Source organism: Meles meles, chromosome 5 (genome assembly GCF_922984935.1).
Source record: "Meles meles chromosome 5, mMelMel3.1 paternal haplotype, whole genome shotgun sequence".
NCBI lineage: Eukaryota > Metazoa > Chordata > Mammalia > Carnivora > Mustelidae > Meles > Meles meles.
Genome location: NC_060070.1, coordinates 50,370,133 through 50,390,039, shown reverse-complemented (window position 1 = coordinate 50,390,039; position 19,907 = coordinate 50,370,133). Strand labels below are relative to the sequence as shown.

The 19,907-nt window shown below is 34.4% G+C and overlaps 1 protein-coding gene across 3 annotated transcripts in view; it reads left to right on the top strand.

Moving 5' to 3' along the window:
• Positions 1-19,907, top strand: part of TTK (TTK protein kinase) — a 45,490-nt gene that overhangs the window by 6,716 nt on the left and 18,867 nt on the right. For 2 of the 3 annotated variants that reach the window (XM_046005651.1, XM_046005652.1), the window contains exons 4-13: positions 149-255; positions 2,874-3,017; positions 4,005-4,119; positions 4,282-4,354; positions 4,443-4,534; positions 6,058-6,148; positions 7,058-7,178; positions 11,166-11,314; positions 15,593-15,726; positions 17,066-17,192. In XM_046005651.1, the coding sequence (XP_045861607.1) occupies positions 149-255; positions 2,874-3,017; positions 4,005-4,119; positions 4,282-4,354; positions 4,443-4,534; positions 6,058-6,148; positions 7,058-7,178; positions 11,166-11,314; positions 15,593-15,726; positions 17,066-17,192 (1,153 nt within the window). The remainder of the gene's footprint in view (positions 1-148; positions 256-2,873; positions 3,018-4,004; positions 4,120-4,281; positions 4,355-4,442; positions 4,535-6,057; positions 6,149-7,057; positions 7,179-11,165; positions 11,315-15,592; positions 15,727-17,065; positions 17,193-19,907) is intronic. The other variant, XM_046005653.1, reaches the window with a different exon arrangement.

The following is a 19,907-nucleotide window of genomic DNA, read 5'->3' as shown; positions in this document are numbered from 1 at the left end:
ACTTATTAGTATTTTAACTTATTAGTATTTAATTTTACACACAGAGAAAAACAATATCCCACATCCCTTGGAAAATTGAATACGGAGTATCAAACGTAAGTAGCTCTGTCCTTTTTCTTAATATTTGACTCTAAAATCTTTGTTATAGTATTCAGGAGCCGGATGATGCCCGTGACTGCTTTCAGATGGCCAAAGCAAACTGCAAGAAATTTGCTTTTGTGCATATATCTTTTGCACAATTTGAACTATCACAAGGTAATTTGAAAACATCAAGTCCAAATTTTAAGTAATAGATAACTTCCTGCTGTACCTCACATTGTAATGTTAAATCATACATATGAAGTGGAAATTTGAGACAAAAGGCACTGAAGTTGGTCAGATGACAATATGGGGGAAGAATGCCAACAAAGTGTAAATGCAGAGAATATTTGTTATACTAGCTTTTCTACTTGTAAATCATAATCCAGGGAAATAAGTATGAACATCATATTTGTGTAATTAATTAGATTCAGGAAATGTCCAAAAGAAAGTGACTTTTTCACTGAATACTTGTGTGATAAAAGGATATCAGATACTTAAGTTCGCACTTAGATAAACTTTCCTTATGCTATGGTTATACTACCAAAATATATAGCAAAATAAAACTGTAGCATTAATTGGTACTTCCCCTTTTTAATTAAAAAGAAAAGCAAACTGCTGTAGAAGCTTTTATTTCTTGTTCATTTGATTCTTGCATAGTCTTGGACTTTTTCATAGAACCATGGCAATCTCTTCTTCAGACATTTTTAGCCTACCCATTCTTTTGTCTTTTCTTTTTCTCATTTTCTGGGGCTTTTGGATCCAGGCTCAGTCAGCCCTCTAGCCACATGTTCCTAATTTTCCCTCTGCTCCAACGCTGATCCCATTTACTACCAGTAATACACACATCACTATTGGTTTGGCTCAGCCAGAATCCCCATCATGGTGCTCAAAGCAGGGCTCAGTCACTGGAGTGTATTTCCCAGGACTGAGGTTAGAGAAAAGCCTTGTAAAAACTCAGGAAATAAAACAAAACAAACAAACAAAAAAAACCTCAGGAAATTGTTTGAAAACCCTAACCTTTTACTTATTTACAGTATTTCTGAGTCCTAGTTATCTGAATTATCTCTAATCCATCCTGTGTATTGTCAGGTGACTTTTAAAAAAATAATCATTCCCTTTTTGCCTAGGAAAATTGATTAATTCTTGCTTATTAGAGTAAGTTTGGCCAGACCTTTAATACCCTCTTTCTTTTCTTCATTTTACTTAAAACTTTTGTTGAGGTATTATGGCCTATCAACAGCAACTATAAATTTTATATCTTTAGTATATATAAATATTGAAAATCTCAACTTATCTGTAAAAAGGAAACTTTATCATTGCAATATAGTAGTGGCCTCAAAGTCAAAATTGTGATTATTTTGAACAAGGTTATGATTAGGCTTTCAGGAAATATACACATCTCTGAAATCTATGTGTAGTTTGGTGTGTATGTATATTTTTGTAGTGTTGGAGGACATTCCATAGTTTTTATCAAACTCTCAAAGGGGTCTATGACCTTATTAAGCTCCCTAATTTCTAGTTCTTATCTAAGCCTGCCTTTCTTCTTTTGCCCTCAAATGTTCAAATCCTGAAATACCACAACTCTGAATAAATGTATACTTAGCCACTATCAGATATATTTATAGTCTTAAAATTTGTAAATTCTCAGAAACTAGAGGCCACTTCTTTTTTTTTTAATTTTTTTATTTATTTCTTATTTTTTTATAAACATATAATTATTTTTATCCTCAGGGGTACAGGTCTGTGAATCGCCAGGTTTACACACTTCACAGCACTCACCATAGTACATACCCTCCCCAGTGTTGATAACCCCATTCCCCCTCTCCCAACCCCCACTCCCCCCAGCAACTCTCAGTTTGTTTTGTGAGATTAAGAGCCACTTATGGTTTGTCTCCCTCCCAATCCCATCTTGTTTCATTTATTCTTCTCCTATCCCCCTAACTCCCCATGTTGCCTCTCCACTTCCTCATATCAGGGAGATCATATGATAGTTGTCTTTCTCCGACTTATTTCACTAAGCATGATACCTAGAGGCCATTTCTTAATCATTTTTATATCCAAAGTGCCAAGTGTGTAGCATAGCTGAGTGGCTCTCAAAAGTTCTGATAACACATTCCATATGATCCATGATGTATACATTTGATATTTATAAATCCAATTCTAGACAAAATATATTGAGTAAGTTTGCAATTGAAAGGAAATTTGTTGATATGTTTGTGTCTGATAATTATAGTAGTCTCAATTATTTTGCATTTGGGGGTTGGTATAGCTAAGTCTGGTAGCTTAAAGACTAATCTTTGCTATTTTTAAAATGTGAATCCTTTTGATAGAGGATTCCCTTTAGCAAAAGATGTCAACCTTAATAATTAAAGGTTGTGATGAATCATAATTATTATACTCTATTGAAATAGATTGGTGTTCTTGGGACTATAGTAATATCTATGACTTAGTTTTCCCTTTTACTAAGTTCCTTAGGTTTCTATCTTACTTGGTTTTTGCTGCCCCCACTTTATACTGCTTTGTTATATTTCTTTTACTTTTGAAAGTGGAAAATGGTGGTAAAGCTAATGCATAATTATGTTAATTACATATTCTATAAGTAAACTATTTGACAGGAATTTTTATCAAAAGTGAAATTGCTATTATTTGCTTATGAAATAAGGTACATACATGAATCTTGGAATAAATATTTTTGCCTAGGCCTTTAAAATTTTTCCTTAGGTCCTGATGAATAAGTACTTGGGGAATAAAGATTGCTGCATTAAAATGACAATTATTTTTTACTTTGTTAGGTAATTTCAAAAAAAGTAAACAACTTCTTCATAAAGCTGTAGAATGTGGAGCGGTACCACTGGAAATGCTGGAAATTGCCATTCGGAATTTAAACCTTCAAAAGAAGCAGCTGCTTTCAGAGGAGGAAAAGAAGAGTTTATTAGGTAAATGTGTTAATGTGTGCTATTACTTTTCTGTGGTAGATTGTCTGCAAAGAGAATACAGGATAGTGTTTTATTTATTTATTTTTAAAGATTTTTTTATTTACTTGAGGAAAAAGTGCACATACAAGTGGGGTCGGGGAGAGGGGGGCGCAGAGGGAGAGGGAGAAACAGATTCCCCAGGGAGCAGGGGACCTAATGCAGGGCTCCACCCCAGAACCCCAGGATCATGACCTGAGCTGAGGGCAGATGCTTCACCAACTGAGACACCCAGGTGTCTTCAGGATAATATTTTTTTTAAAATGCCATCTTTGTATTTGGTATTTTTAAGCCACTGAGCCACCCAGGCGCTCCTGTATTTGGTATTTTTGAATGATCAAAATCTAAGATTAAATTTTAGATGTAAAGGAGGTAGGACTTTTTGAAGTAAAATATTAACCCTTTTGGAATTTTTTTTCCCCTCATCAAAATCATTAGTAATACATTAAAAACAATTTTAATTTTAATTTTTAAAAAGCAAGAGAATGACTATTTTTAGAAATAGGGAATGTGCCTTTATTCTGGGGAAACAGGTATGTCATTAAGAATCAGTTACAAAGTGGGGTGCCTAGGTGGCTCAGATGGTTGAGTGTCTGCCTTCGACTTTGGGTCATGATCCTGGGGTCCTGGTATTGGGCCCTGCGTGGGGCTCCCTGCTGGGGTGGGGGCGTGGTTCTGCTTCTCCCTCTCCCTCTCCCAATGCTTGTGTTCCCTCTTTCACTGTGTCTCTCTCTGTCATATAAATAAATAAAATCTTTAAAAAAAAAAAAAAAGAATCAGTTGCAAAGTATAAGAGAATTATCTTCATAACATCTTCATGTGTGCGTATCTTACTTGAGGACAGATGTTTACCATGAATTATCCTTTTAAATATTCTTATTTGTGAGATTACTTTTTTGGTGTATTCCTTATATCTTTATGAATTTAATTACAATTTAAAATTTTTTATAGCATCTACGGTATTGACTGCTCAAGAATCATTCCCCAGTTCACTTGGACATTTACAGAATAGGAATGTCAGTTGTGATTCCAGAGGACAGACTACGAAAGCCAGGTTTTTGTATGGGTAAGGAAACTGAATCTGTTTTTTTAAATATTCACCATATATTTACGCTATTTATACAACTGCATATGTATTTTAATGTTACAGTGGTAACATTAGTAATTAATAGTAATACCTATGTTAATATTATTCTTTTAAAAATTGGGGTATTTTCTTTCTGTATAGAGAGAACCTGCCCCCTCAAGATGCAGAGATAGGTCATCGAAATCCCTTGAAACAAAAAAACAAAGTTAAACGGGTAAGTTAAATTTTAATTTGCCTTGATTAAGTAGTAAGGTATATGCTTATTTCCCAGTTGGTTACTTAATCTTTCAAAACATTTTTAGTCATGCCCATTTGGAAGAGTCCCAGTTAACCTTCTAAGTAGCCCGGATTATGGGAAGACAGATGTTTCAGTTGTACCAAGTTTAACAAAAAGGTATGTTTGAATTTTAATATTCTTTTTTTTTTTTTAATTATTTATTTATTTATTTTTTCAGCGTAACAGTATTCATTGTTTTTGCACAACACCCAGTGCTCCATGCAGTACGTGCCCTAATTTGTTTTCAATACTTAAAGATTGATGACTGAATGGTCACAAAGTCTTTTATTGCCTAATAGTAATTATGATTTAATTTTTATTTAGTATTAAAGGTTACCAAGTCTCTAAATGCTACTAGGGACAAAGAAATGACTTTATTTTGCTTTTTCACTCATTAAAAATTAAAAGAATGGGAGTGCCTGGCTAACTCAGTCGGTGGAGCTTGTGACTCTTGATCTTAGGGTTGTATGAGCCCCATGCTGGGTGTAGAGATTACTTTAAAATAAAATCTAAAAAAAAAAAAAATTAAATGATTAACAAATTAGGAAGCACAGAAGAAAAAATATTAAGTCAATATTAAGCTTAAAAGTTTATGCAGATGTCCCTGGGGTAAAAAATCCTAATGACTGGACATTTGCTTATGGATAGCCTCTCTGGTAAGAATCTCTTCTTCATGAGTATGAAAGTCTTAGCAAGGGCGGGAACAATTTTTTTGCTAACTAGTTCAAGAAGAAGGACTGCTATCAGTGTGAAAGATGACAGATTCACTCATTTGTTTCAGAGCCCAGGGTATCAAGAGGTGAAGAAGGGTGGGTAATGATGAAATATTGTTCATTCCATTCAGTGTGTTCTCCTTCCTTCAAGTTGAGTGTTTATCCCCTAAAAAGAAGTGGGAATCTATTACCCCAGCTTAGCTAAGGAAATTTTTCTGGTCTGTTCTTGACTCTAATCATTCTTGATTTCTTATTTCTGTTAGAAAAGTCTCCTTGGATTCCAAAGAACCATTTTGCAAATAAATTTCAGAAGTACAACTCTTATTTTTAGTTGGCATCTTCTTTAATTAAAATCTTGTCATGCTTAGGGCTTGACTAAAGATAGATATTAAGAGAGCATTTTGATTGTCTAAAATCTTAGGAGATGACTTTTGTCGTCTCCGTTTCAAACACCTAGCTGAAGAATAAAGGAGAATTTCTTTTACTATAAAAAAATAAGAAGAAAACAAACCAGTCATTTTCTTGGTGTTTGTTATGTTAGACTATAGGCTAGGTACTGTGGAAGCCTGTGGGAAGGCTCATACTCTAGTCCTTAGGCTATTTGCAATGTGAGTATAGTTTCACCTACATACTGCTATCCCATTCTCCTTTACCACAGTCATACTTAGCTATAACTGTTGCTTAACACATAATGATGTACTACTTACCTTTATCCCTTTTGTCATTACCCAGCACCTAATTTTGTTATATTTGTATTATAATCATACTATTTAAAAAAAAAATCTTTTTTTTTCAAGAGATCTTTCCATTTAGGTAGTGTACATATTGTTAAAAAGTCAACTTCAAAATTGAAAAATAAAAAAACACTGAAAAGATTAATTTCATGTTAAGTATTAAAACTATTTTGTGGTATTTTGTTGTGTGTAGTAGACAGACCGGTGGATCAGAACGCCGAGATATGATTGTGCCTGGATCTAAATCAAGTGGAAATGATTCCAGTGAATTGAGAAACTTAAAGGTATTTTAATTTTAAGATCTTCATATGGAGCAAAGGTTACTGATCCAGAATCCATGGAGTTTTTTTCTGGGGAAAGGGGCCAACAGTGTTCCTGCAGGCCCAAGAGATATAGGATTACTAATGGGAAGTGATACAGAAGTCCTAAACTGTTCTTCCAAAACAGGTGGTAGCAAAATGATCAGTGATCTCCTGGGGTAACTCTGAAGTAACAGTTATTATGCATATGTTTAAGCAGGTTAGTTGGCCCGGTTTGGGAATAGCTGGGGAAGTCATTTCCCCCAACTTTTGTTTCTTGGTGTCTTTAATCTAATCTGACAAGATATCTCATACAGCAATGAGAGTAAATGTGATGTATCTTTGTAAATTCAAAGATATAACCTGAGTCTCTGGTGCACTGATTTTTAGGGGTTATACTATTCTTATTTTACTTGACTTCAGTGTACATCTTTTCAATTTGTATTTTTTGTGATTCCTCTATTTCACGATCTATGCTTATTTTACCTAAGTTTACTTTTTGGATTTAGAGTCTTGGACTTACACAAATCTTAATTTTCACTAACATTTTTGGGATAAAATACAATCATAGTAACAAAATAATGAGGTGTGTTTTATGTTGGATTCAAAATTTCAATCTCTCTTTTTAAGTGAGAGTATTTTAGCAATTGATTATGTCCATTGAAAACACATTTCCCAGATAGATTTATGGTTATGGCCATTCCTGATGCTCTAGTCAATAATTAAAGAAATTAATCTTTCCTCAGTTTGTGAGTCTACATCTGATAATAGTAAATAATTTAGTTAGCAACCTTTTCACATAGGTGAGACTTCAGTATTTTGAAACTAAGGCAAATTAGTGGTATTATTGTTTATGAGACTTTATTTTTTTGGTATCTTATTCTTTTCATGTAGGCTACTCAAAGTATTGATTCCAAGGAAACTCTGATGTCAGATGAGAAGAGTTCTGAACTTATTACTGACTCAGTAACCCTGAAGAATAAAACTGAATCAAGTCTTCTAACAAAATTAGGAGGTAAGAGAAACAAACTAAGCTTCCTTGAGAATACCACTTTAGGGGCACCTGGCTGGCTCAGTCAGTTAAGTGCCTGTCTTTAGCTCAGGTCATGATCCCAGAGTCCTGGGATCGAGTCCTGCATCGAGCTTCCTGGTCTTCAAGGAGCCTGCTTCCCCTTCTTCCTGCTTGTGTACTTTCTCTCTCTCTCAGACAAATAAATAAATAAAATCTTTTAAAAAGGGGGAAAAAAATAAAAGGAGAAGAGCACCACTTTGTTGCTTGGGAAAGTTGACCAGCCATCTAAGCATTGCAATGTAAGACTGTAACTAAATCCCTTTATCTTGTATGCCAGTTGAGTTATATAGAATGTATGAAAAAGTATTAAATTCTGTAGCAACATAAGTTTATTTGCCTAAAAGGTGCATAGAAAGAAGAATGGAGGGAAAGTACAATTGGGCCGAGTTAGGTTTCTCAGCTGGCTTGACAAATACTTTCTGGAAAAAACACAGAAGCTGTATTATCTATAGGACAGTTCTCTCTTTTCTCTTTTATCAAACATTTGATTTTCCACTATATGAGTACTATGATAAATGTTCTAAGGGTATATAAACGAATGAGACAGGGTCCCAAGGAGATTGCCATCCAGTATGGGAGACAGACTAATAAATATAATGCTGTGTAGAGTTTAGAGAGTGTCATGAGAACCACATAAATAAATATTATGAGAATTCCGAAGAGGGAAAAACCTGGAGAACCAATTGTTTTAGGATAAATAAAATGTTTTGTGGAGGAAAAGAAACATGAAGAAGTGTTTGGGCTTATATAGGAAGAAATAGCAGTGATAGAATATTTCAGATGGAAGGAATAGCAAAAGCAAAAGAATAAAATATTTTAGGAATCAAAAACGGTCTAGTTGCGTAAAAAACTGTAACAGGTCATATAGAAGTGGGAGATAAGACTAGGTAGACTGAACACCAGGCTTAAAGTGGGTGTTTTGTTTTTGTTTTTAAGACATCAGAGTACTGATAAAGATTTTTGAACAAGATCACAAATTGGATGATTCTTGTCCAAACAAAGACTGACAGATTGACTGAATGTTTTTAATTGGACTGAGGTAGAAAACTGGGACAAATTAGGCTTGCTGAGACTCTGGTTTTTCAGACTGAGACTTTCCTGGTATTAGCCCTGGAAATTTCATAAATCAGATTAACCCTCAGTCCCCAACAAACTGGGACTATTAATCATCCTAGAACAGTCTCTTTTGCCATTATTTTGACTCAGAAGAGATTCCTATTTCTAATATTTGGAAGAAATTTTCATGACATCTATTATAAACTAGTATTACTGAAAAATCATTTTTACCAAATATGCTTAGTAGTACCAATCAGACACCTAATTTAATGTTTTTCAATAAAAGCTTGTTGAGTACCTACCTACACAGTGCCAGTAGTACTTTATTATATAGTAAAACTTATAGTCACAAAATTGTCCAAATGGTAAGAGTATAGCCCAGTGAAATAGCATTTCATTCCTATATATTTCTTATGAGTGTATTCAAAGAGTGGGGTTGTAGGATCACAGGATATGTATACATTCACCTGTGGCAGATAGTGCCAAACCATATTCTAGAATGGTTGTAACTTTGACCAGCAGCTATTTTGCTCTAGCTCCATATTAGTCCCAATTGTTTTATTACTGGTTTTTAATTTTAGACATGTATATGCTGCTTGGTGGTAGCTTATTGTGGTTTTAATTTGTACTTCTCTAATGGCTTACGATGTTGAACATCTTTTTCTATGTTATTGGCCATTTGGATATCCTCTTGTGAAGTTCTTGAATCTCTTGCCAATTTTTCTGTTGGGGTTTTCTTTCTTTTTCTCATTGATTTCTAAGATATTTAGATATTTAGATATCATCTAGATACATATCCTTTGTTGGATGGATGTGTTACAAGTAACTTCTCCCATTATGTAGTGGGAGAATTCCTTTTTAAGAAAAGGAATTCTTAAATATCATGCATTTTAATTTATCAGTCTTTTCTTATCTGGTGTTTCCTGTCTTTAAACAAATTTGTTTCTACTCTAAGATCGTAGTAATATTTCCATATATTTTATGAATTATCATTTTTCATCATTTAAATTCCTACATTTATTTAAATATCAAATATTTATCATTTTTCTTTTCACATATTTTTATTTATATAGGAATTTTATATTCTACCTGAACTTAATATTTGTATATATGTAAGGTGAAGTATCAGGATTCTGTTTTTTTTTTCCCATGTGAATATCCATTCGGTCCAACATCATTTAATAAAAAGACCCTTTTTTCCCTCAGAGAATCATAAATTAGGTGATCCTGTGTGTGATATCTGGCTTTGGATTCTTCTTTGTTTCATAGTTCTTTTTATCTATTTTTGTGCCAGTGTTATCTTAATTACTGCAATAAGTATATCTGTCTGTTGTAAATTCTTCCAACTTCATTCATCTTCGAGGCTGTATCAGCTATTTAGGCCTTTTAGATTTCTGTTAGTGTTAGAATCTAACAGATGCCATTTTGTAAAAAAGGGGATTTTGACTAAGACCCTAACAGGACAGGTTGACATCTTAACAGATAAGTTTTCTCATCTACTAACATGACATATTCCTTCATTCATTCAAGTAGTGTTTAAAATATCATCGAGTTATTGTTAGATAGCTGACATTTTTTTGATGCTGTGTTGATGGATAAGATCTTTTTGAAATTTTTTTTCTCTACTTCATTGTTGCTGTTATATAAAAATGTAACTGGTTTTAGTTATTGATTTTAGATGTTTGCTAAATTTACAGAATAATTCTAATATTTTTCTATGGATTCTATCATAGAAGATGTTTGAAAATAATATAACATTTTTTCCTTCTAATTCTTTTAACATGTTTAACACCATAACGATGAATAGGAAGAATGTTAGGTAGCTATCTTAACTCATTTCTTACTTTAGAGGGCAGCTTTCAATATTTTACTTTTGTGATAATTGCTGTAGATTTTTGTGCCTCCTCTATCAAATATCAAAACTGTGAATTTTGCTTTTTACTTAGATTATCATTAGTTTTTTGTGACTGAGTATTGAATTTTATCAAATTCAATTCAAATTCAAATCAAATTTATTCAAATTTTTCTGCATTTGAGTTGATCATGTATTTTTTCTTCTTAGTCCTGTTATGGCAAATTAAATTGATTTTAAGTGTTATGCAAACTTTACATTTAGGAATAAACATAACTTGGTCATAATTCATTATCCCTTTTGTATATCTGTTGCAAATACTTGTTTAGAATTTTTGCATTTATTATCATGGTAGGAATGAATATTGATAATTATAGAATAATAAATATATTGTTGAGGCTCTATTGTTTGGAGACCATTAAGAAAATAAGATAACAGGGTAGTTTAAAGTAAATTTTTTTTTAATTAATTTTTTTTTTTTAATTTGACAGAGTTAGAGAGAGACTGTGAGAGAGGGAACAAGGAACACAAGCACAGGGAATGGGAGAGGGAGAAGAGGCTTCCCGCTAAGCAGGGAGCCCTATGTGGGGCTCGATCCCAGGACCCTGAGCCGAAGGCAGACGCTTAACAACTGAGCCACCCAGGCGCCCCTAAAATTTTCTGTTAAAAGTAGTGGGTTAGCTTCTCTTTATTGGTGAGAACTTTATGATGTATATGTGATTTTAAATTTTTACTTATTTATTTGGTGTTTTTTGGTGAAAACCAGAAGTATTTAAATTCAGAATCGTTTCTGTTAAAGCTCTAGATAGCAGCTTAGGAAGATGGTTGTGCGGCACTTAATAAAATTGATTTGCTAAAAGCAAGTTGTCAGCGGCTGGTTTTAAGTTTTTAGTTTCTCTCCTTGTTTTTAAGAGCAAAGGCTAATACAGTTTGTAACATATTCTTTTTGTAGCTCAGATTTAATCTTGTTATTATCAGAAACCCTTTCCTTTTATTGATAATAACCGCAAATGCAATTTCAGAAACTAACGAACATCATGAACCAAAGGTTCCAGAGAGTAACCAGAAACAGTGGTGGTCTATGAGAAAGCCAGAATGTGTAAACCACAGTGCTGCCACATCTTCAAATCAGTGGCAGATTCAGGAGATAGCCCGAAAAGTTGATACAGAGGTAACTTTCTTTTCCTCTCAAGTGTAGCATTGCTGTTATTTATAATGTGGATGATCATGTGAAATGTTTTCTTATTTTATTAAATCCTTATGTACCATAGTTGGTGGAATAATTTACTTAGAGGATTTTTTTATTATTTTCACAAAACGATGATTCATAGTCACAGATGCAGTAAAAGTGTATGGCAAGCTGAAGTCTTATTTTCAGTGGTGGTTCTAGATTTCTGGTAAAGTGGTGCAAGGGGTCAGCAAACTACAGCCTATGGGTCAAATTTGGTTCCTGCCTGTCTGTAAAAAACCTTTTATTGGAACACAGCCATGTCATTCTTTACTATCTATGGCTGTTTTTAAACCATAAAAACTGAGTTGAGTTATTGTATCAGAAGCCATCTGTCTCAGAAAGCCTCAAATGTTTACTTTCTTATGCTTTAAAGAACACAGTATGCTGATCCCTGAACTCTTGCATTGCTGTGCCAAAGTATTTCACAATTTCCTTTCATCATCCCCAGGGATAAAATAGGAAAATATAGACTAGACAATGTATGTGAACTTATAACAGGTTGAATGATCATTTCCAAAGGCCAGAGGTCATTTCAGAAAGAATGATCTGGTAGGTTACTAGAGGCTACTAGAGAGCCGTACATATATGTAGTCCATGGCTATACTTTCCTCTTTATTTTCAGTTATATTCCAACTCAGTGTTTCTCAAACGTGTTTTGGTCTTGGGGGTCCTCTTTATGCAAGGCCCCTAAAGAGCTTTTGTTTGTATAGGTTATATTTATCTGTTTTTACTGTATTAGAAAATAAAACAGACACTTTAAAAATATTTATTAACTTATTAAAAATAACAATAATAAATCCATCACATGTGACTATAGATATACTTTTATGAAAAATAAGTATTTTTATATTTTCTTTCATTGAGATATAATTGACATGTAACATTTGTTTCAGGTATATAACCTAATGATTAGTATTATGAAGTGATCCCTATAAGTTCAGTTAAATCTGTAGCCATACAGCTATATAATTTTTTTTCTTGTGAAAACTTACAAGATTTACTCTCTTAGCAATTTTCAAGGATGTATATAGTACTAATAACCATAATCAACATGCTATACCTAACATTTTCATAACATTTATTTTGTAACTGGAGGTACCTTTGTATCTTTTGACCCCATTCACCTATTTCGTCTGCCACCCACTCCCGCTTCTGGCAACCATTAATTTGCTCTCTATCTATGAGATTGATGTTTTTTGTTTATTTGTTTTAGATTTCACGTATAAGTATTACTACACAGTATTTGTCTATCTCTGTCTGGCTTATTTCACTTAACATAATGCCATCAATATCCATCCATGTTGTCAATTATTAATGGCTAATAATACTCCTCCGTGTGTGTGTGTGAGAGAGAGAGAGAGAGAGAGAGAGACATTTTCTTTATCCATTCACCCATTGATGGACACTTAGGTTGTTCCCATATCATGGCTATAGTAAATAATGCTGCAGTGAACCTAGGGAGTCTTGTATCTTTCTTGAAAAGATACAAACTTGTTAGTGTTCTCATTTTCTTTGGATAAATACCCAGAAGTGGAATTGCTGGGCATAAGATAGTTTTATTTTTAATTTTTTTTTTAAAGATTTTTTATTTATTTATTTGACAGACAGAGATCACAAGTAGGCAGAGAGACAGGCAGAGAGGGAGGAAGGGAGCAGGCTCTCCGCCGAGCAGAAAGCCCGATGCAGGGCTCAATCCCAGGACCCTAGGATCATGACCTGAGCCGAAAGCAGAGGCTTTAACCCACTGAACCACCCAGGCGCCCATCTATTTTTAATTTTTTGAGGAACCTCTCTACTGTTTTCCATTGTGGCTATACTGATTTACATTTCTACAAATAGTTCATAAGAATTCTCTTTTCTGGGGTGCCTGGATGGCTCAGTGGGTTAAAGCCTCTGCCTTCGGCTCAGGTCATGATCCCAGGGTCCTGGGATTGAGCTCCACATCGGGCTCTCTGCTCAGCAGGGAGCCTGCTTCCTCCTCTCTCTCTTTGCCTGCCTCTCTGCCTACTTGTGATCTCTGTCTGTCAAATAAATAAATAAAATCTTCAAAAAAAAAAAAAAGAATTCTCTTTTCTCCACATCTTTGCGAATACTCGTTATTTCTTGCCTTTTTGATAATTGTCATTCTAACAGGTGTGAGGTAGTTTGATTTGTATTTCCCTGATGATTAGTGGTGTTAATCATCTTTTTACTTACTTAGTGGCTATCTATATGGCTTTGGAAAGATATATTTATATATATCTATATATCTATTTATATCTGCTTTCCTTTTTTGCTTTTGAGTTATGGGGTTCATTATATATCTTAGATATTAACCCCCTATCAGATATATGATTTACATATATTTTCTCACATTCTGACGATTTGCCTTTCATTTTGTTAATGATTTCCTTCACTATGCTGAAGCTTTTTAGTTTGATATAGTCCCACTTACTTATTTTTTGGTTTTTTGCTTTTGCTTTTGGTGTCAGATCAAAAAAAATCCTTGCCATGACTGACATCAAGGAGCTTACTGCCTGTGTTTTCTTATGGAAGTTTTATGGTTTCAGGTCTTACATTCAAGTGTTCAACCCATTTTGAGTTAATTTTTTTAATATGGTGCAAGAAAGTAGTTGTTTAATTCTTTTGCTTATTGCTCTCCAGTTTTCCCAAAATCATCTTTATCTTACTTTATTAAAGATCTAAGTACTGAAATAGATGATGTAAAATGGGGAAAATCGTGACAGTTTAAATCACGGATCATCTGAAATACACCTTTTCTTTTTGAAATTTGAAAGTCAGTAACATGGTAAAAAGACTCAAAACCATTTATTTGTCATTAGGGAAATGCAAATCAAAACCACAATGAGGTACCACTTCATACCCACAAAGATGGCTATAATTAAAAAGAGACAATAACAAATGTTGCTGAGAAAGTAGATAAATTAGAACCTTCATACATTGCTGGTGAGAATGTAAAATGGTGCAATAACTTGGAAAATGGTATGGAAGTTTCTCAGAAGTCTAAACGTAGAGTTGCCATATGATCTAGCAATTCTACTTCTTAAGTATATACTCAAGAAAACTGAAAAATCTAGATCCACACAAAAACTTGTATGTGAGTATTCATAGCAGCATCATTCATAATTACCCAAGTTGAAAATAACCCTGAATATCCATCAACTGGTGAGTGAATAAACAAAATGTGGAACTCTAAGTTAATTACTTCATTTTATTATTCAACAATGAAAGATAATGAAGTACTAATAAATGCTACAACATGGATGAACTTTAAAAGCACACTAAGTGGAAGAAACCCCACCACAAAAGGCCACCTATTGAGTGATCCCATTTATAAGAAATGTCTAGAATAGGCAAATCCGTAGAGGCAGAAAGTAGATAAGTATTTGCCAGCGACTGGGAAGAGTGGGGAATGGAGGGTGACCACTAATGGATACAGAATTTCTTAGAATGATGAAATGTTCTGTAATTAAATAGTGCTAATGAGTGTATACTCTTGTGCACATATCGAAAACCAATGAAAAGCATGCTTAGGAAAAGAAGCAAAAGAAACTAGGCGGATTCCTGAGGTCCTTGCTTCTCCAGAAGCCCTCTCAAGTAGAGTGTTTTTGTCTCACATCTGACCTTATAGCTAGAAACTCCCCATAGCTATGTCCAGACTGTTTCTGCTTTCTGGATATATCAATCTGTTCCTTGCTCATTGCTATCATCTCTGAACATACTAGTGACTCCCCATCATTCCTTGAAGATATTAGCCTCTGGATCACTTCATCTACTTCAAATTCATAACTCTGTCCTCTCTCATGACCATTTCTTTAATTTCACCTCAGCTACCCACTCCCACACATTGTGGTTTTATTGGTTACAGAAAGACTAGTTTTCAGAAGTACAGAGTACTTATTTAGATGATAAAAGTTCAGTAACGGTTACAGTAGCCCCGATGGCAGAGGATATTAGATCCTGTTTTGTTAAACAATACTGTTTGCCTTCCCTCCACTTGTAATCCCTTTGCGGAAAATATAATAGGCTTTGGAATTTAGAATAAGAGAGCTATACTGAAGTTATTTGAATTCTGGAATACATTTGTTTTACTTATTTTAGCGACCTTGTATATTTCATATTTTTATTTTTTCCTTTAGAAGTTGTAATGTTTGTAAAACAATTCAACAGGTGACTAAAAACTCTAAGTTGTGATGTTCTTTTATTTTGGTTTGGCAGAAACAAACAACTTTTGAGCAACCTGCATTTTCAGTTTCAAAGCAGTCACCACCAATATCAGCACCTAAATGGATGGATCCAAAATCTGTTTGTAAAACACCCAGTAGCAGTGCGTTGGATGATTACATGAGCTGGTAATGCCTTTGGTGCTTGGTTTGGCACAATAGAAGTAACATGGACTTCAGGGTCAAATCTATAGTTGAATCCTGCTCTGTTAAAGAGTTTCCAAACTTCTGTTATTTTTCTGAGCATCGGTTTTTTCATCTATAAAAGGGGAGGGGAAGATGACTACCATACACTTTTAAGGATTGTTCTGAAAGTCTGTTATAATCTGTACCTATAGTCTATAAATACTCTAAATATGTAAAACTTCTTGATAATTTGCATTGCCACATGGATAGCTTTCTGTTACTGAGAGAGATATTTTAAAGATTAGCATTCTTAGACTGGATAAAGGGTGGGTACATTTTATAGCAAAGGAGATGTTCATTGGTATGTGATAGTTTCTGAAAGAGATTGGTTGTGTAGGCCACTCAGTACTGAGGGTGTTCTAAAGTAAAAGACTTGGGCAGATTGGAATGAGGGATGAGTGAAGAAATGGGATGGTCAGTGGTGATTGACAGGAAATAAGGATATTGCAAAAGCAAATTAATGATATTTCAAAGAAAGGAAATAATGGAATGTGGCATATCATATCATTCAGCTCGTCGGCATATTTTTAATATATTTTTAATGTCTTAGAGAATAACAAGTCCATGATGCCTTTTGCTTTTCATTTTCATAATGTACTCTTTGATCTTAATTAGAACTGGCCTTATAAATGAGGTTTTATAGCCTGGTGTCTTACCGATTTAATATAGTTTTGCTATATATTACCTCATTTTATTATACTTTGGAATATTTTATAAATGGTTGCTAACTAGAATCTTGATGTAGTTATTTTTTGTGAAGTTAGGTTATTTATTGTCTACAAATTTTTGTAGAATTCCTTTGTGCCAAGCACCATTCTAGGTGTTGAGGATGTGACAGTGAATAGTGAGCACAAATGTGAACTCAACAGCTTTAAGCTCAAAAACCAAACTCCTCTGATGTTATTGGCTTTTAGATATTTCTAGCAAGCTGTTAATAGAACATGATTGTTAAAACACACTCATAAACTTTATGACCATCCATAGGCTAATGTTTGCCTTGGCTAAATTCTTATTAAATAACCCCAACTCCATATTTTAAATATCATCTGACTAATTTTGCTAGTAAGAATTTCTTGTCTGGGAGTAAAAAATTACTTTCAGAAAGAATTGCCCCCAAATGAAATTTCTAGTGATGGTATTGGTATATTATGAAAACTGACCTGGATTCTGTTTGGTGTAATACACTTAAGTTTATGTGTATCTTTTAAAATCACACAAAAATTGAATCAGAATCTTGTTTTTACAATTTAAATGTTTTAAACTAAAACCATATCTTTCCTAGTTTTAGAACTCCAGTTGTAAAGAATGATTTTCCACCAGCTTGTCAGTTGTCAACACCTTATAGCCAACTTGCCTATTACCAGCAGCAACAGCAACAAATACCTGTTACTCCACTTCAAACTTTACAGGTTTGATAAGCTTTATTTATGATGGTATATGATTAACATATGATCAAGTCCAAAGATTATATTTTCACAGCAGCTAGTTGTTAGGAATAGCCTTTAGAACTTTTCCATTCTTAGTTCTATGAGGTAGAACTCTTTTCTAATATCCTCCTACAGATGCCTTATGAATTTAAGAGGTTAGTTATTAAAGAAACAAATGAAGTTTTTTCCATTAACTAGGCCAAAAGATCCAGCTTGAAGAGCTAGACAAAATTCCTCTTGTATTTGAGGTTACTTTTTATTCCATTTCACTATTTCAGTCTGCTATTACTGAGCAGCCTTATCCTTGGCTGATTGATGTATAGGTAAGTTTTCAAGACTATCAGAATAGCAATATAAGATGCTACTAAAATTTAAGTAATTATGAAAAAAAATTTTTTATTAGTGAAGCAATTGTACTGCCATCTAAAGAAAAAACACTCTCTTGATATCAATACTAAAATGAATTTCTAATAACTGAGAGCCAGCTTAATACTGGTAGAAAGCATGAACTCTGAAGGGAGACTTTCTGGCCATGAATCTTGGTCTCACTACTTACCAGCTGTGTAAACTTTTGTAAGTTACTTAAATTTTCCTTGGCCATTTCATCATTTATAAAGTGGGAATTACAAAGCCACCTACCCTATAAGATAATTTTGAAGATTGAATTAATTAATACATATGTAACTTATAAAATCATCTGCTACTTAGTAAATAATTAAAGTTAGTAGCAATTGTTATTTAAATAAATGGCCAAAAAGAACAACAACCAAAAAACCACACAGGTAATTAACTATTTCAAATTAAGAGATAAAAAATTTAACTGACAGAAAGTAGAATAGTGGTTACCAGTGTCTAGAGAGAGGCAGGAATGGGGAGTTACTGTTTAATGGGTATCGAGTTCCAATATGAGATGATGGATGATGGTAATGTTTGTACAACAGTGTGCATATACTTAATCTTAATGACACTGAGTTGTATATTAGAAAAGGTTAAGATGCAAATTCTTTGTTATGTATATTTTACAATTCAGTGCTCGCTTCGGCAGCACATATACTAAAATTGTATATTTTACAATTCAAACAGAACCAAAAAGAGGCACTTGGTGGGGAGGGCGCTTCCATGGCTCAGTTGTTAAGCCCATCTGCCTTCAGCTCCATCATGATCCCAGGATCCTGGCTCTGTGCTCAGCGGGAAGCCTGCTTCTCCCTCTCCCACTCCCCCTGCTCGTGTTCCCTCTCTTACTGTCTCTCTGTCTCTCTATCAAATAAATAATTAAATCTTTTTTTAAAAAAGGGAGGGGCACTTGGGTGGCTCAGTCAGTTAAATTGACTTAACCAACTGAGCCACCCAGGTGCCCCAAGAGGAATAGTTTTTGGGGATTGAAGCAAAATAATAAATTATGAAGAAAGAAAGATGATCAGGTTTACGTATATACATTGATTCAGAATACATATATTGAGCTATTACTCATGTCAGATCCTGTTTGAGTTGATGGCTACACGTCAAATTATGATCAAGTGAAGTTGTCAAGGGCCTTTTCTAAAAGGCCCTTCAATTTCCTCCTGACACTGAAAAGGGGCTAGACTGACACTGAAAAGTGTGGCTAGAGCTCCAGTGGGGGCGAGGTGATCCTTAGGGTTCTGCTGGGACCTTTATTTTTATTTATTTGTCTGTGTAGTATGTAAGTGAGTCGGCTCCTCACCTAGTGTGGAGCCCAACCTGGGGCTCAAACTTGCGACCCTGAGATCAAAAGTCTGATGCTTAATTGACTGAGCCACCCAGATACTCCTCTGCTGGGCTCTTTAAATTTTACCCTGAGAGGGATACGAAGCTGTGCAATAGTTGGTAGCAGGGAAGTGAAGTGATCTTATCTGCATTTTGAAAAAATTACTCTGGCCACAGTGAGGAGGATGGACTAAGGGAGATGTAGAATGACCTATGTAGGAAACTGAGCTTCACATGTATTGAATCAAATAAGTCAGAATTACTTTACCTAAAAACTGTTAGCAGTTTCAGCAGTTAGGGGGAAGAAACACTGAACTGCCTTCTTCCCTCTCAGAAATTCTCAGTTTAGGTTTGAGAGGATTTTCCAAAAAGGATGAGGGGCCCGAGCAAATAGTGAAAAACCTTGGTGAAATTGTAACTTAATGGAAAATAACAGGTACATATTTCAAAGCCTAATACCTTCTTATAGAAAACATATTTCAGGGATGCCTGGGTGACTCAGTCAGCTAAGCATGCTCCTTCACCCAGGTCATGATCCCAAGGTCCTGGGATCAAGTCCCACATCAGGCTCCTTGCTCCTGCTTCTCCTGCCTACTGCTGCCCTTGCTTGTGCTCTTTCTCTCTGACAAGTAAATAAATCTTTTTTAAAAAAAGAGAGAAAAAGGGAAAAGAAAACATACTTCATGACTCAGCAATGTTTTTTAACCCTAGAGGTTAAAGAAATTAATAACCTTATCTTTTATATTATGTAGGAGATTACAGGGAATTCTAACATTTGGGGATCTAAAGCAGGATTTGGTTAAATAGAGGTTTTTTCAGAACTTGTTTCAACTTAATCAGCTAATAACATGCTCCTGTGTCCTCAGCTTCCTTGTCAGCTTGGAAGGACTCCTTTCATTGCACTCCATCCGTGCAAAGCATTTATAGGTCTGCAGAGAGCTCTAGTGTACAGGAAGGAAAGAAGGGGAATGT